Raw genomic sequence first — 16138 nt, 5'->3', positions numbered from 1 at the left:
GTACGAGGCGCGAATGTAACACGCGTAGACGATCGACTCTCTACAAGCATCAAAAAAAGAGCTAGAAGGCCTTTTCTCAGGTAGAATCAATTTTTCTTCCTGCAGGAATTGGCCTCGTCTACGTAGACGCCTCCGTATGGCAGATGCTCTGCGGTTCCATCATAATTTTCGTTGGCCTTTTTTCGGTATGTTAAAGTGAAGGAAAAATCGTTTTTTTTGCGGTGACATCGTCTCCCTATCAGATGATCTTTCTCAAACGAAGACTAAGACTCATTCACTGGCTGGGAATATCTCTTGTCGTGGTACGTCAATACGTTGTATAGAAATGCACTTTGAGTCATCTCTTGACAGTTTGGTCTCGTCTGCGTTGGCGTCTCGGACGTCTTCAGGCAGGAGAAACATTTGCAATCAAAATCAGGCTGGCACACGATAGTCGGTCTGTCCTTTTAAAATTTTGATCTATACGCGATGAGTCGGCTTCTAGGAATTGTACTGATAATTTGCAGTCAGCTTGTGGCCGCATCTCAAATGATTATTGAAGAAATATTTCTAAAGAAGAAAGGCTTTCATCCCATGCAGGTGTTTCAGCTATCATCTGTCGTTGACTTGCTAAAATTGTTCGTATGCTAAGGTGGTTGGCGTGGAAGGACTCTATGGCGTTATTTTGATGGCTGGCGTAAGTAATGCGGCAATTTTTTATTCGCGTTTGAATCAATATAGCGTGTTGTTAGATTGTTCTTCCGGCAATGTATTATATTAGACCTGACGGCAAACCGTTTGAGGACAGGTAGAGATTAACTAGTTATAACGTCTGCTAGCTTGTATTTCTATTTAGTCTAGACGCTCTTTACCAGGTCATAAGCTCTGGCAAACTACTTCTTCTCTTATGTAAGGCATTTACAGCGCGTTTCGGAAGTATTTGGATTTATGTACTCATATAGTTTTCTACATGTGTTCGATTGCTTTTTACGATTTCTTCGGCATGGCCGTGACAAAATCCCTTACAGGTAAACACTTCGGTGGACAATTAATCTATTCGGCTATATGCCGGCGGATTGCTAGCCGTTCATCGTACTTTGATTGACGCACTGAGAACAATTTTCATCTGGATTGTTGGACTGATTGTATTCTACTCTGGAGCAAAAAAATTTGGAGAACAAGTCACTTGGTGGGACTTTCTTCAGTGTAAGCTCCCTCGCAGAATATCCACCATATCTTACTTACCCATATAGTGGATGGATTTGCCTTTCTTGTCATTGGAACGGCAATGTATAATGGAATAATGAACTTTCCTTGCTTGGCACCTGCAAATATCGCTCCAGAACAAATAAGAGATGGTCAACTTCTTATCGATAACGGGAAAGGTTCCTCTATTCAACAAGTACGAAAAGATTAAAATATTGAATCAACTCACAATCGTTCTGATTATAGGAATCTGACGACGGATCTGATTAGAAAAAAAACTACACCGTCGCAGCAACTCTTAATTTCACACTACACCACACGTCACACTACTACTAGTAGGCTGCGCACGCGAACAGAAAGGTTCAGAGTTTTCTATAGGAAGATCAATATGAGGGAAGTCAGGTAAAAAGGGTAAGGTGCGCATATCGCCGTTCTATGCTGTACCGCTGATGCACATGCTAAGAATTTACCGTAGCCCGCCCTGTACACCGTGCACCTTTGAGGTCAGCTATAGCTTGCTTCTATCATCAAGCAAACAACTTCTTTTTGTTAGAGCTTCACAAGCTAACATAGAGTCAGCAAAAAACGACAAAAAACTAGCCCGGTTACAGGTACAAATAGTAGTGTGGAACAAACACCTCAGTCATTGACCGTGTACACTGTGCCGCTCACCAGATTAATCTAGTTGTATTAGGAGGAGTTGAAGCTACGGTACGGTATGCTGTGCGGCTCGACGTCGCTTCGTTGAAATCCGCGCAGCCTTTTATACGCTAACCAAGTAGAAGCCGTTGTTGCGTTGCAGAAAAACTGCCTCCTTAGTTCGCCGTCAATTTGTTCCGCACTCGGGAGCTGGCCGGCATCCGCGTCGCCATTCACCGCCGTCTCCACCATCGTCGGTTGGCGAATTTCCCTCAAAATCCAATGCGCAACGTCCTCCTCGTCCTGAAAGTCGTCGCCGTCGTCCGAAAGCCAAAGGAGAAGAGCCGCTACGCCGACAGCAACGCGAGCGTCAAGTCGGGAATCAGCTGCAGCGAGACAGAGCAAGAAATTGTCAAGTGCCGTCGAAAATCCTCGAACAACGTCGTCGCCTCTATCGGTTTCATCTGCGAAGAGACGACGAAAGACGCGACCGACGGCGGACAAATCGGATTTGGCGTAGACGTTGCCCAGACTCGTGGCTTCCTCGTCGCCCGTGGCAAAGCGTTTCGCCATGTCAAAATCGGCAATGACGGCTCGCCAACCGTCGCTGATAAGAATGCACGACGCTCGAATGTTTCGATGAGCAATACCGCTACAAGCAAGCGCCTCAATGCCACTCAGTACTTGAATGAGAAACAATAGGCACTCGTTCTCGTTGAAGCGAGAGCGAGAGCGACGACGACGACGATCGGCGACCAAATGCTCGAGTGTCGTCTCAAATTCCGGAACGACTAGAAAGGAAGCGTGTCGGGAGAAATCGGCACCGCCGCCGCCGCCGGCGGCTAAATGTCCGGCATAGGAAGCGAAAGCGCTTGCCGTGCCGTCGAAGCGGTAGAGAACAGGAAGAAGGTAGGGAGACGAGGGAATGACTGGCGGAATGCTTTCGTCGTCGTCGTCGTCGTCGTTGAAAGAATCGTCAGTGAAACCGGAAAAGAGATTTTTGGTTATGATCTAAGAGAAGAGGCGAGGATATGACCCAGCCCAAAGAGGTAATGACGAACGTTCTCACTTTTAGAATGAGAACGCCCAACTTAACGTGCCGTATTCGGAAGACGAGATTCGCACGAGTCGAGACGACGGGACGATCACCGATGATTTCATAGTCGTCGTTGAGCGACCAAGCGCCGCCGCCGGCAAATTTTTCAACGAAAAATTGACGGAGTCGTTCGATGCGCGACGGCGACGAGGCGACGCACGAGACGAGCGCAGATCGAGCCGACGAGAAATTGGCGAGTGAAACGCAGTCGAGAAGCGTTCGAACGACATCGTTAGAAACGTTTGACGTCATCAGGAAACATTTCGTTTTTTGATGCCGACCGACGGATGTTGATTTTGCGGCGGCGGCCGCCAATTCAGCGCGAAGTGACTCGCACTCGAATGACTTGTCTTCCAATCGATCCTGACAGCTTTTGAGCTTCAATCGAACGGAATTCAAATCATCTCTGCACTTTGCCAATTCGCCTTCAGCTTTCAACTTTTCTCGCATCAACGAGTTCACTCCGACGTCGTTGTCGTTCACGTGCGAGATGACGTCACTCTTTGGACCGGATGTCGGTAAATCTTGCAGGAGAAAAGAATAGAAATGACTCAACGGGCAGGAAGTTCAAAGTTCAATATCACGTGCAAATAAATAACCGGAAGTCTCGAAACTTACCGGCAACGGAAAAGGCAGCAGACATAGCCGCCATCCGATCCGCAGCATTTTCAACGAGAGCGGACAAAAACCGAACGACGTCGTGCATTCCGGCGTGACGAGCTTCGTCGCACGGCGTTCGTCGTTGAAGATTCGTCGCATTGAGATCGGCTCCGCCGTTGAAGACGAGAAGTTGAACGATTTCCATGTGGCCGCGAGCGGAGGCGGCGTGGAGCGGCGCGTCGTCGTTGTCGTTCGTCGCATTTGCGTCGGCGCCGCCGGCGACGAGCAGACGCGCGACGTCGCGATAACCGCGATCGGCGGCGGCGTGGAGCGGCGTCGAACCCCACTTGGTGCGCGCGTTCACGTTGGCGCCGCGCGCGAGAAGACATTCAACGAGGTTCACGTGACGCTTGCTCGACGCCCAATAGAGCGCCGTCGCCTGGAGGCTGTCGATCGCGTTTACGTCGGTGCCCGAGTCAATGAATTCGAGCACTTTGGACGTGTCGCCCATCTTCGCGGCGCGATGCATTGCTCGATCCTTTCTACTGGAAATTCGAAGGCAAAAAAGAGAGCGATTGCTAATGCGTCTAGTTCACGCAACGGGGACTTCTAAACTGAGGATGAGCACATGACGCCCCTTTCTAAACTAAGGTATGAGCACATGCTCAGAGATTGACATCCATCTCGATGAGGTGTTCATCCGGTTTCTCGCACTGTACGGTATCGTAAGTCTAGCGGAAACGTCTCCCCACTTTTCGTGCGTAACTCCTTGCGGGGGGGCGACTCGCTTCCCATGAATACGAGTGTGTCTGCAAGAAAGACACGCCTCAGCCCGCCAGTATCGCCCCGAGACAAGATCTCGCAGCGTCCTGCAATTGTTTAGTTCAAGAAAGGAAGACAGCGTGCTATTCGATCGACTAGAGTTTGAAAGGTGCGGTCACGACTCGGACTGCTTGGTGGGAAAATGCTAGAGGGGTTCAGTTTCTTCTGTACCTTGTTCGGCAGACGAAGAGCGCTGACCCAGAGCACGGCTATTTTTCCTTGTTCGACGATCACCTGACTCGTTTTTGATTTCAAAGCTGGGAGGCTTGATCGCGGAACTGTATTAGAGTATAAAACGGCGTTCGTTTAGATGCGCTCCACTTACGCAAACAGGCAATCGCAGGGCGTTGTGCGACCCTTACCAAGTTCGCCTTCTATGATAACTTCCGGGAGACGATAATAGATTTGATTATTTCAACAATGCCGTATTATAATGACTAATGCATCTATCTATATTACAGAATCTAGCCATTGTTCCAAGTCCGTCGTTTCGGTTTGCAAGTCGGCTTTTTCTGCCTCTGCCCTTTCACCTGTGTCTAGTGACGCCGGCTTGTCATCATCCTTATTGGTCTCGGCGGGATACGATTCTTGAAGATCTCTCCTAGCAACAAGATCATTCAGACTGATGCGCTGATGTAGATCCGGTAGAGCTATGTTGCCACGTTGTCTCTGACTTGCCCTTTTCTCACTAGGCAGCGGATGAGACAACTGGCCCAAATCATTTTTATTTTATTTCAAGTTTATAACGGCGCTTTTACCAGGCCATCATCTGCAGGCAGCCACTTGTCAGCGATATTCAGTTTTTTCCCCATAGGTATCGACGATAAGCTTTCGGCCAAGTGGGAGCAGTCAATGTCTATAAGTGGGCTAACGAACGCCGACGTCTTTTTTCGTCGTTTAAAAGCACAAATTAAGAGAATAACGATTTCTAGGTCTTTTGTCTTACCTCCTCTTCCTCCTCCACGTTCTCCAGCATATATGCGTCTTCTTTGAATAGGAAATGAGTTCCTGTCGCCACGCCAGACGAAGAAACTAAAAGGAATACAGATGCTTTTGCCTAATCGGCTCCCCCGCCGATCGTACATGATAGTATTACCTGAATCATCAATAGACAAAAGAGGTCTGCGCGAACTTTCTCTTTCGACGTTCCCTTCTCCTGAATCATCTTCCTTGTCGTCGTATCTCGACCAGTTGCTGGCAACCTTTCGACGACTATATCGACCAGTCGTACCGACTTCCTAAATTTAACACGCAGAGGAATAGGGAGGAGGCTTTGGCAAAGTCGTCTTCGATCGTACAGAGTGCTGGGAGGTCTCCATCGGAGGAGGTTTCTCTCCCACGGCCGGTATGCTAACGCCTTCGCCTTTCCTCTCATTGGTTCTGCTCCCTTTCGGCTTTTTCCGATCTCTTCCCATGGTTCAATCAATTTTGAGCTTGAAATCAACGGGGAGCGCATTTGCAATGCTAACGCACTTCCGTTTGGATGTTTTTGTTACGAGAAGACTCCCGCGCCGCTCTACGACGTCGTGTCGACGTTCCAATCGTCTGCACTCGCCCGTCCGCCCATGGCCGGCTTAGCGGACTTGGGACGAGCGCTTCGACGCGCCGTCTCACCAGGCGAATTGCCCTACGACGCTATAAACAGGCAAATGCGACTCTGGTACGTACATACACCGCACGACTCGACTATGGGCGTGCTAAAATTCCTTCGCTCAAGGTACACTGCAGGCCGCGTTCAGCTATCAGAAATTGTCAACGAAACATTCGACTATCTAACGCCCGTCCTCATCGCTTCGGGCAAGCAAACAAAGAACCCTTCTTTTCTTCTCGCGCATCGTCTCTGTCTCTTTCTCAGGAGTCGCTATTGGACTCGCCTTGCTGATTCCGCTCGTCGCGACGTGCTGCGCTTCGTGCGGCAAACGTAGAACGTCGTCGTCGTCTTCGTCGTCGCGCGTACGAACGATTCTAATCGTCGTCGTGTCGAGTCTCGCCGCGTGCGGCGTCGCGCTCGCTTCGTTGGCGCTCGCCGCTAATCAGAGAATGAATGGCGGCGTTCGAACGACCGTCGACGGCGTTTCGGAGGCGCTTCCTCAGGTGGCGAGAAGTCCGAAATCGCGTCGGAGTTTTATTTTTCGCTCTCCAGATGCGCGATTTGGCGAACACGACTTTGGAAGAATTTCGCGACGTCACCGTGAACGATCTCGAACGTCTATTGAACCATATCCGCGACGAAATTCTCGCGTAGACTCAATTTCGAACCCCGAGAGTCGTTTTTCTCATTCGCTTTTCCCTTCAGACCGTTGCCGTCGCTCGTCTCGACGACAGTGCTACAATCGTACGGCGACGACGCGATCGAGCTTACGACGGACGTCGAACGAGCCGGTCTCCAAGCGGACCAATTGGACGACTTTCTTCGACGCGTCAACGAAACTCGTTTCAAATTACGAGATCGTCTCGGCGATCGCTTCTCCTCGTCGTTGCGCAACCTGGCAACTACGATTCAATTGATTGTTGAGGTACGTTACGTGTGAATTGGGCTTCTGAGATTTTTCTTCTCTCTAGTCGTGCAATGATACGTTGAATGGAACGGGAGAATTTACTGCTAATCTCTTGTCCAAGTGCCGACGAATTGTCCAGTCGGCCAACTATCTAATACCGCGACCGTCTTCGATTGTAGCTGATCGATTTCTTCGATTACCTGTCGTTCACTTCGCCCTCGTCAATTTGGACGAAGTCGTGAAATTTGATCTGAAAAGAGCTGCCGAACAAAGGCGAATATATTTTAGTTCTGACGTCATCGGCACCTTGGTGAGAATTTTTACATACAGTACTATTGTATTTTTTATTGTCTTTTTGGCAGAGAGACGACGTTCAAAGAGCCGTCAACGATGTGTTGATCTACGATGACAATCTCTTCAGCAGGGCATCGAGTAATTTCACTCACATCCAGTCGAACGTCACGTCGTTCATGAAAAATCACCTGGGAATTCCTGAAAGCGAAAAGAAAGTCAACGACACGGCGGAAAAGTATCCGTCGTTAATTAATTAATTAATTAATTAAATCAACATATTTTCATTTCGTTTTTTTTCTCTCAGATACATCAACACGTACGAAACGTACCGATTCGTCACAACGTGTCTCCTCTGCGTCGGCGTTCTCATTGCCAGTCTTCTTCTCGTCGCTTTGTCCGTTGTGGGCGCGTTTTACGTCGGTCGCGAGCGCTTGAGTCGCAGTCAAAAACGCGCCGCTCACACGTGCGGCGAATTTCTACTCAAGTGTGCCGCGAGTTTTTATTTGTGCGCATTTTTTTTTATTTTGGCTCGTTTTTGCTTGCAGGATTTATTCGTTTGATCTGTTGATGACTTCGCTGTGTCTGATCGTCTTTGCTGGCACGATTCTATTTGGATCCGTTCTGGGGGAATCGTGCGGAAGGAAAGCCAATTTTACTGGCATCATTGGTATTGCATAGAAAGAGTGTACCTCAATCGCTGTTATCTCTCTATCTAGATCGCGTCATTGACAATCAGTCGAACTGGAATGGATATCCGCTAGGCCGAGCAATTCTAAAAAATCCCGATTATCCTCTCAGAATTCATGACGTCATCGACGAATGCGATCGCGACGAAGCTCTCTGGATCGCGCTCAAAGTCGAAGAACGTCAACCGCTCGACCAAATGCTCGACTTCGCCGAGGAATTGGTTTAAATTAATTAAAATAATTATTATTGACTTTTTTATTAAAATTTAATTAAGGATTCGAAATTGTCTCTCGTGACGGACGTCAGAGCTCCTCGCGTCGATCTCCTCGACTCGAGCGTGCTGGCGCACGTGCGGCACCTAAACGAGTCCGGCGTCGATGACGTCGATTGGGACGATTGCTTGGACGTCGCCGTCGATTCGCTCTACGACGCGACAAGCGGCAATTTCTCGTTTCTTCGCCAAGTGATGAGTGAACTGGTTAGAGCCGTCGATCGCGGAGAGATCCACTCTACCCCCGGTCTGATTGTCATAGAGCACGGCCGCAGCCGAGAGTCTCTCCTCTTTGACGCATTCCCGCATCATATATCTCATCCAAATGCAGACGGATCAACTTCGAGATTTGGTGACAGCTGAAAAAGACGTGAAGGTGCGTGACCCAAGATCTGCTATATGACCACTCCCTGTAACTCTACTAACCCTGACGCCTAAAAAATAAAATTTTAGAGCGAACAACGTCGCCTCGCGAGTGCGTGCGAGACGTTGAAAAAATTTCCGGCCTTGCAACGGGACATAACCGACGCGTTGACGCGTTTGACCGAGTTTAATGCAGCCTTTAATGCACCGTCATCTGACCCAGAGAGTGCACCGGCTATAGTTCGAAGATTAGGTAGAGTGACCCCTCACTCGCTTGTCTATTCTCACTTGTTTTTTTCTGGCTTTAGTTGATGAAGCAGTAGAGACAGTGAAAAAGACTACTCAGTCTTACATTTTCAATACCAAACAGTCCGTGCAGTTTGAGATAGGAAAATGCAAGGTATAGTGTGAAGCACTCGTCTCCTAACCGTTGTACAAAATCGCGTCGTGATAGCCGCTGGCCGAGATCTACAAGTCGTCGGCGTCGGCGACGTGCAACGATTTTCTCACGGGAATGGACTCTTTTTTGGCGATTCTTTCCCTCCTCTCTCTTCTGCTCATTTTAACCATGTTCTTCGTCGATCAATTGGCTTTGTACGTCGACAAATGGGACGGGGTGCACTTACGCTTGTTTGCTCTAGTTGTTATCTTGATCCCGAGCTGTGGAAAACGTCGACGAAATTTGTCTTCTGGAAAGTGCTATGCTATCGTTTGGTAAGTGTCGCGAAAATTTATCTTCTTTTTTTTTGACAATTTATATCTTCCCAAGTGCTCTTTCACTTGGTTCGTTTTCGACTGGGGACTGTGCATTTTTATCGCCGGAAAAGTATTCGGTAGTACCTCTTCAAGTGCTCTCAAGTGCGTCGTTTTTTCTATCCTGTTTTCTATTATAAAATTGATTTTGTCGCTCTAGAATATCAGTTGCCATCTTTCTTGTTTCGAGCAGCCTCCTCCTCTGGCCGATCTTTCTTTCTCAGTTTGTTTTCATTGCACGAGCCCGACGCCGTAAGGAATCGATTGGACTAGTTTGCATCTCTCTTTTTTGTCTAGGAATGATCGACAAAGATGCGATTGTTTTTCGGATGCAGGCGACGATTTTCTTCGCTAATCTCGTCGCCTTCCTTCTTCAGGACGTTCCCTTTTTAGCCTTCGCTCTAGTTCACGCAAAGAATCAAGGTTACGCCGACGTGGGAACATTTCTGTCGATCATTACATGCCTTCTTGGCGTTCTATCATTCATCGGCAATTCCGCCAGTCGAGGAAGGTGACGACTATGAGACGTCTAGCCGGCTAGGTTGCTCAACTTTATTTTCGTAGAGTGGAAGTTAAAAGATATTTTCAATGGTTGAAATTCCACCTCAATCCCCTTCACTGGAAGCGCAGTTTCCAACAAGAGTCCGAAAGGGGTGACGAGGAAGTGGGCGATCAGTTTGTGGTACTATTAGAGAAGCACTGTACTGTACAGTATCACATTGACTCTCAATCGTGGTCTACAGATGGAAGGCCTCTTTCACTCTCCCCGAAGAAAAATGAATCGGCTCGTGCGATCAGCTTCGGCGACGGCAATATCAGAACGTCACAACGGTCGTACGGCGAAGAGGCGGCATTCGTCGCGAGTCCGTCGATCGGCAGCTCGTCGCGAACGCGAACGACCATCATCCGCGTCGAGCGAGTGCGACCCTGAGGCGGAGTCAGCGGTGCGACCTCGTAGCAGGTCGGCCGAACGACGTGGCGTGCGACGACCGAGGAGGCCGCGCGGCGACGTCTTGAGACGAAGGGAGGACTCTCACACGGCCACGTGGGGCAATTTGACGACAGCTGACGAGAGAGAAAGCATGTTCTGGTCGGACGACGAGGTCGGTTTTGGTGGCGCGCGAAATAGTCTAGTAGGACGAAACGTCGAGTCGTTTAGACTTTCAGCCGTCGACGTAGGGCTGCACAAGAGAGTCCAGACCTGATATCCGTTTGGGACCGGATTTCAATCGTAAGGCTATTTCAAGTCATCTTTTTTTGCCTTAGCGTTCAGTGAGTGAATTAGGAAATCTAGTGTTAATTCATCGAAGAGAAAAATCGTCAGCGAACACGGTGAGACTATAATAACAATATATAAATTAAATGTGCATTTTTTAACTGTACAACTAATAAGAGGGTGCTGGAGTTCCTTCGCTATGGAGACCGCATTCGGCTAGGGGTCAAAAGGGTAGCAAACAGTCTTAGTCTTAGTTTCCTGGTGCAGCCGGATTTGCGGTTTAGACCGGATGGCTTTTCCTGTGGTTTGGGTGATAGATAGGCGTAGGTCGCGACCTTGAGCGCAGTAGCTCTTTGTTATGCAGTCTGACGCGAATAGGCGGAGGTGGGGGTGGGGGTGGGAGGAAGCGAGCGTGCGGAAGGACGTGCGTCACTGCGGTTTCATCCTCCCACCGGCGGTCATCTGGTCGTGCAGTGTATATAAGCGACTATCCTCTGGCATTTTGGCATCGTTCTACGAGCAAAAGCATCATGAAGATAGAATACGATATTGAAGTGGAGACAATGGCAACTGGCCATGCCGGTTACGAAGGAGACATCTGCTTGACAATCATTGGCAGTTTGGGCAAAAGTGAACTGACCTTGTCCAAGACAAGGTTCTTTCGAGACGACTTCGGAAAAGGGCGAAAGGACTCGTTTCAACTCGAGGTAGATTTCGAACCAGCTGACTAAACATTTTCAATTATTTTAATTTAATTTTTGTTAGGGTAAAGATGTCGGCGAAATGTACGCAATCAAGTTGCTGCTGACAAAAGACAGCGACGCCTGGAAGCCGGGAATGATTACAATCATCAAACAGGACGGCAACGCCACTACGGGATACTTTCCCTGCTATCTGTGGGTCACGACCGACGCAATTATCAGAGAAGCAAAAGGTACGCGACTAAATCGAACTACGCATAGTTCTTTCGCTAACCGAGACTTCAGCTACGTTGCGATTTCAAGACGAAGACAAGGACGAAAAGTTGGTCAAATTGAGACAGGAAGAAATCGAAGAGTGGAAGACGGTTCTTCCGTGGCGCGACTGGTCCGGCCTTCCCGCCTATCCGGACTATCCCGATCACGATAGCCTGCCGCGCAATCTTCAATTCGAAGACGAAAAACAGCGCGACATGAATAATTACGGAGCAGAGGGCGTCGTCAATCTTCTGCTCCAGAAAGTGAAGAGCTTCTTCAAGGAGATCGAGAGTTTTTTCGATTACACCAAATTCTTCTCGCTGGGAGTCAGTCAGAGAAAAAAATCCCCTGAGAATTGTATAAGTAAATTTTTGCTTTTGGCAGGTCGGAGACGGCGACGTTCCGTCGGTGTTCGAGAGATGGCAGACGGATCGCGAGTTCGGTCGCCAATTTCTCCAGGGCGTCAATCCCGCCGCCGTACGTCGCGTCGACGATCTTCCCGAGAAATTTCCCGTCACCGATGAGCACGTGAAAGGCTCGTTGGGTCGAGGCGTCACTCTCCAGCAAGCGATCAAAGTATCAATACAATCTATAAATTTAGTCGTCTGTTGATGTTTTTTTTTATCAATAGTCCGGACACATCTACATGGTCGACTACGAATTGCTCGACGGCATTCCTGTTCGCGAGGATCGCTACATGAGTGCAGCAATGGGACTTTTCTACGTCACGGCGTCGGAGCACTTTCTTCCCATTGCCATACAACTCGGTCAACGACCGGGGCCCGGCAATCCGATCTGGACGCCGAACGATTTGCATCACGATTGGCTCTTCGCTAAAGTCTGTTTGAAATGCGCCGACGGTCAGGTGCACGAAGTTTTGAGTCACTTTCTGCTGACTCACAAGATCGTCGAGTCCGTCTTTGTCGCGATGATGCGCAACGTGCCTCGCTGTCATCCCCTCTTCAAGCTTCTCATTCCGCACACGCGATACACGGTTGCCATCAACACTCTCGCGCGCAGCTCGCTCATAAACGAAGGCGGCATCATCGATAAGCTCACGTCCGTCGGAGGAAGCCAAACCGAGTTGCTTCAAAGTAAGAAACGACGGCAACAAAATTGAGATATTTTTACCCGACTCGTGTAGAGGGATACCGAATCTTTGACTGGCGTTCTTTGAACATACCGCACGACATGGCTCAGCGCAAAGTGAAGAACGCCGCCAAGCTGCCTCACTATTACTACCGCGACGACGCTCTCCAACTCTGGACGGCAATCAGCGATTTTGTCGCCGATATCGTCAATATCTACTACAGTAGCGACGACGACGTGCAGAGAGACGACGAGCTGCAAAACTGGGTCGAAGACGTGCACAGTCGAGGCCTGCCTCAATGCGGTGTCGAAGGAGAAGTTGATCACCACGTGCCTGAGAGCATCGATTCTGTGCAGGAGTTGATAGAATTTGTCACCAGTATTGTGTTCTGCTGCTCGGCTCAGCACGCGGCTGTGAATTTTGGTCAATTCGACTACTACGCTTATAATCCGAATGCGCCTCTGATTCTTCATCAGCCGCCGACGACAAGGAAAGGCGAGGTGACGCGGAAAATGATTCTGGATAGTCTTGGCACGACCGACGACGCCTGCCTGCAAATTGCTGTTACGTGGTTGTTGTCCTCTTACAGTGAGAGCGAGGTGAGTTTTTGGCAAATTTGGTAAATAATTAAATAATGTCTGAATTAATTGTAGCTGTATCTTGGTGAATATCCTGACGAACATTTCAAGGAAGCGGCTCCTCAAAGTGCAATGCTGAAATTTCGATCTCGTTTGGTTGCCGTTGAAGACAAGATCAAAGAGAGAAACGAAAGCCTCGAAGTTCCCTATGTCTACTTGATGCCAAGTAAAGTTCCAAACAGCATTGCTGTTTAGAAAAACGTGACTGCTGACGTTTTAGTGCATGTTTATGTGAAGTTGTTATATCATCAAAGTTCTTTCATACCGAATATACGTCACGAATTATGTCACCACTAGTATTGACGCGTTTCCTTGTTATGGTCAGAGGCGGAGACGTTCTCAAACACTCTAATTCTATTAGTAAGCAGAAAAAGGTCATCCCTGGCCACTAGTTTCCAGTACGTCCGCTCGAGCGACAAAGACGGCGAGACTATGGCGATGGAATACGATATCCACGTGCAAACGACGTCGGCGGGCGACGCCGGCTACGAAGGAGACATTCAACTGACGATCATCGGAAGCGCGTGCAACGCCACAATGAACCTGTCGAACGACAGATGGTTTCGCGAGGACTTTGGCAGTGGAAGCAAGGTTTCTTTTCAAATGAAGGTAGATTTTCTTTCCCTTGCCATCGCAGTGGGACTCGCGGGCTAATTAATACGTCCTTTTAACGGACGTCACAATCCTTATTATAGAACGACGACGTAGGCGAAATGTACGCAATCAAATTAGCGTTGACCAATCAATCGAACCCGTGGAAACCGGGGATGGTGACAATAACCAAACAAGATGGTAATGCGACCACCGGTTACTTTCCGTGTTATCAGTGGATCACAACCGATGTGACTGTTCGAGAAGCAAAGGGTATTCAAAAAAATCACTTTTTTTATACAGAGCACCGCTATTTATTGTTTAGCCACGCTCGCGTTTCAAGACAATGAGAAACTTACTGCATTGAGACGCGCCGAAGTGGAGAAGTGGACGACGTTGCTTCCGTGGCGCGACTGGCAGAGCATGCCCTCTCATCCCGACTATCCCGATCACGGCAGTCTGCCTCGCGATCTCCAGTTCGAAGACTCGAAACAGCGCGACATGAGTCATTACGGCGCGGAGGGCGTCGTCAATATTCTCCTGCAGGGAATAAAAGACATTTTCAAGGACATCGAAAGCTATTTCGACTACACCAAATTCTTTGCACTAGGGGTCGGTCAGACGAAAATGTCTCTTTTAGTTCTTTTATATTCTATTTAGGTCGGACATGGCAAAGTTCCGTCTGTTTCTGAAAGGTGGTTCACCGATCGCGAATTCGGACGTCAGTTTCTCCAAGGAGTTCATCCCGATACTATACGTGGCGTCGACAAGCTTCCCGCCAAATTTCCCGTTACTGACGAGCAGGTGAAAGGGACTCTGGGCCGAGGCGTCACACTCCAACAAGCAATCAACGTAATTAATTATGACTGTCTCTCTCTTTCTACCCGCCGTGGGTTATTAATTTTATTGTTCTTTCTCAATAGGCTGGACACATCTACATGGTCGATTATGAGATTCTCGCCGGCCTTCCCGTTCGCGAAGGTCGCTACATGACTCCGGCCATGGGTCTTTTCTATGTCACCGCGTCGCACGAGTTCATGCCCATAGCCATTCAACTGTATCAAGAACCGGGTCCCGGTAATCCTATTTGGACGCCCAAGGATGCACACAACGATTGGCTCTTTGCCAAGATCTTCCTAAAGTGTGCCGATTCCCAGGCAAGACAATCTACATAATGTATTCTAACACATCTACCGTGTATGTGTGTGCGTATATGACCTAGGTTCATGAGGTTGTGGGTCACTTTTTGCTTACTCATGTCATCATCGAGGCGACCATGACGTCGATGCTGCGCAACTTGCCCCGCTGTCATCCTCTCTTCAAACTTCTCATTCCTCACATGCGCTATACAGTTGCCATCAACACTCTTGCGCGCACCTCTCTCGTAAACGAAGGCGGCGTCATAGATAAGCTTATGTCGGTTGGAGGAGCTCAGGTCATGTTGGCCGGAAGTACGTATCTACTACTAGTACTATTCATACTGTATGATTATTATTGTTATTATTATTATAGAGGGTTACAAGGAATTCGACTGGCGTCTCCTAAACCTGCCTAATGCGTTGGCCCGACACAAGGTGGACGATGCCAAGAAATTGCCTGGCTATTATTACCGCGACGACGCTCTTCTGCTATGGGATGAAATACGAGATTTCGTTCAGGATATTGTGCACATCTACTACAGCAGCGACGGAGACGTGCAGAAAGACGGCGAGCTGAAAAATTGGCTAGCAGACCTGAGTGAGAGCGGATTGCCGCAACACGGCCTCTCTGGTGAAGTCGATCACCACGTACCAAAGAGTCTCGATACCAGAAAAAAATTGATCGAGTTTCTCACATGCATCGTGTTCCGCTGCTCGGCTCAGCACGCCGCCGTTAATTTTGGTCAGTTCGACTACTACGGTTACCATCCCAACGCACCCATGGTTCTTCATCAACCACCACCAACACAGAAGGGCAAAGTCACTCAGAAAATGATACTGGATAGTCTTGGCACGACGACGGACGCCTGCAAGCAAATTGCTATTACGTGGACCTTGGCTGCGTTTAGCGATAGAGAGGTACAGCCGTCGAATTTTTAGATTGTTATCTTTATATTCGAATCTGCATAGGTTTTTCTTGGAAATTATCCCGAAGAGCATTTCACCGAGGCGGCTCCTCGCGAGGCAATGCAAAAATTTCAGACAAATTTGCGTCTACTTGATGAAAAATTGAAGAAGAGAAATAAAGGTCTGGAAGTTCCATACGAGTACCTGTTGCCAAGTCAAGTGCCAAACAGCATTGCTGTCTAGAAAGAATCTCGACAGTGAGACTGATGATTTTTTGTTTGCTGTCCGTGTCGTCCAGAGTGCAGAGAAGAAAAATGCATTACCGCTATGTAATGTGCAGTTACAGTATAACGTCACGAATGACGTCACCACTAGTGCGCGTCCGACGCATTTC

The 16138-nt window shown here is 48.6% G+C and overlaps 5 protein-coding genes and 1 long non-coding RNA gene across 18 annotated transcripts; 4 read left to right on the top strand and 2 right to left on the bottom strand.

The window, feature by feature from the left end:
- The first annotated feature begins 242 nt into the window (after window positions 1-242).
- LOC136189088 (solute carrier family 35 member F6-like) lies at window positions 243-1455 on the top strand. Its single transcript, XM_065976933.1, has 9 exons — window positions 243-302; window positions 352-436; window positions 485-579; window positions 632-676; window positions 732-787; window positions 836-888; window positions 942-1007; window positions 1233-1381; window positions 1432-1455. The coding sequence occupies exons 1-9, from the start codon at window positions 243-245 to the stop codon at window positions 1453-1455; spliced, it is 633 nt and encodes a 210-aa protein (XP_065833005.1).
- LOC136189504 (prominin-1-A-like) lies at window positions 1450-10617 on the top strand. Of its 12 annotated transcripts, none has more exons than XM_065977477.1 (24): window positions 1450-1520; window positions 1564-1688; window positions 1739-5462; window positions 5534-6002; window positions 6060-6139; window positions 6198-6436; window positions 6486-6583; window positions 6639-6858; window positions 6905-7150; window positions 7203-7369; window positions 7439-7618; window positions 7680-7801; window positions 7851-8041; window positions 8096-8299; window positions 8355-8468; window positions 8546-8708; window positions 8764-8855; window positions 8910-9049; window positions 9097-9169; window positions 9225-9313; window positions 9369-9719; window positions 9773-9890; window positions 9952-10311; window positions 10368-10617. In XM_065977477.1, exons 3-24 carry the CDS (start codon window positions 5390-5392, stop codon window positions 10482-10484), a joined length of 3906 nt encoding a protein of 1301 aa, XP_065833549.1. In that variant the 5' UTR covers window positions 1450-1520; window positions 1564-1688; window positions 1739-5389; the 3' UTR covers window positions 10485-10617. The 12 variants fall into 12 exon arrangements, with proteins under 12 accessions (XP_065833549.1, XP_065833548.1, XP_065833547.1 ...); XM_065977476.1 differs by having other exon boundaries at window positions 1463-1688; window positions 1739-4451; window positions 4804-5462; XM_065977475.1 differs by having other exon boundaries at window positions 1463-1688; window positions 1739-4451; window positions 4653-5462.
- LOC136189508 (uncharacterized) lies at window positions 1713-4662 on the bottom strand. 2 transcript variants are annotated; one of them, XM_065977486.1, is made up of 4 exons: window positions 4514-4662; window positions 3539-4065; window positions 2894-3444; window positions 1713-2835 (listed from the first exon to the last, which is right to left on the bottom strand). In XM_065977486.1, exons 2-4 carry the CDS (start codon window positions 4047-4049, stop codon window positions 1876-1878), a joined length of 2022 nt encoding a protein of 673 aa, XP_065833558.1. In that variant the 5' UTR covers window positions 4050-4065; window positions 4514-4662; the 3' UTR covers window positions 1713-1875. The 2 variants fall into 2 exon arrangements, with proteins under 2 accessions (XP_065833558.1, XP_065833557.1); XM_065977485.1 differs by having other exon boundaries at window positions 3539-4662.
- On the bottom strand, window positions 8027-10711 carry LOC136189524 (uncharacterized). The gene is made up of 3 exons (XR_010670407.1): window positions 9673-10711; window positions 8744-9609; window positions 8027-8690 (listed from the first exon to the last, which is right to left on the bottom strand). It is a non-coding gene; the product is annotated as an uncharacterized lncRNA (long non-coding RNA).
- Window positions 10712-10937: 226 nt separating this feature from the next.
- LOC136189507 (allene oxide synthase-lipoxygenase protein-like) lies at window positions 10938-13398 on the top strand. The gene is made up of 7 exons (XM_065977483.1): window positions 10938-11131; window positions 11190-11358; window positions 11411-11706; window positions 11765-11956; window positions 12012-12474; window positions 12525-13069; window positions 13124-13398. The coding sequence occupies exons 1-7, from the start codon at window positions 10955-10957 to the stop codon at window positions 13301-13303; spliced, it is 2022 nt and encodes a 673-aa protein (XP_065833555.1). The 5' UTR covers window positions 10938-10954; the 3' UTR covers window positions 13304-13398.
- Window positions 13399-13528: 130 nt separating this feature from the next.
- On the top strand, window positions 13529-16072 carry LOC136189509 (allene oxide synthase-lipoxygenase protein-like). Its single transcript, XM_065977487.1, has 8 exons — window positions 13529-13717; window positions 13804-13972; window positions 14025-14311; window positions 14360-14551; window positions 14623-14856; window positions 14922-15150; window positions 15212-15756; window positions 15808-16072. Exons 1-8 carry the CDS (start codon window positions 13541-13543, stop codon window positions 15985-15987), a joined length of 2013 nt encoding a protein of 670 aa, XP_065833559.1. The 5' UTR covers window positions 13529-13540; the 3' UTR covers window positions 15988-16072.
- The last annotated feature ends 66 nt before the right edge of the window (window positions 16073-16138 follow it).

This window comes from Oscarella lobularis, chromosome 7 (assembly GCF_947507565.1).
Source record: "Oscarella lobularis chromosome 7, ooOscLobu1.1, whole genome shotgun sequence".
Taxonomy (NCBI): Eukaryota; Metazoa; Porifera; class Homoscleromorpha; order Homosclerophorida; family Oscarellidae; genus Oscarella; species Oscarella lobularis.
The sequence above is the reverse complement of the archived record's forward strand: the minus strand, read 5'-3'. Positions and strand labels throughout refer to the sequence as shown.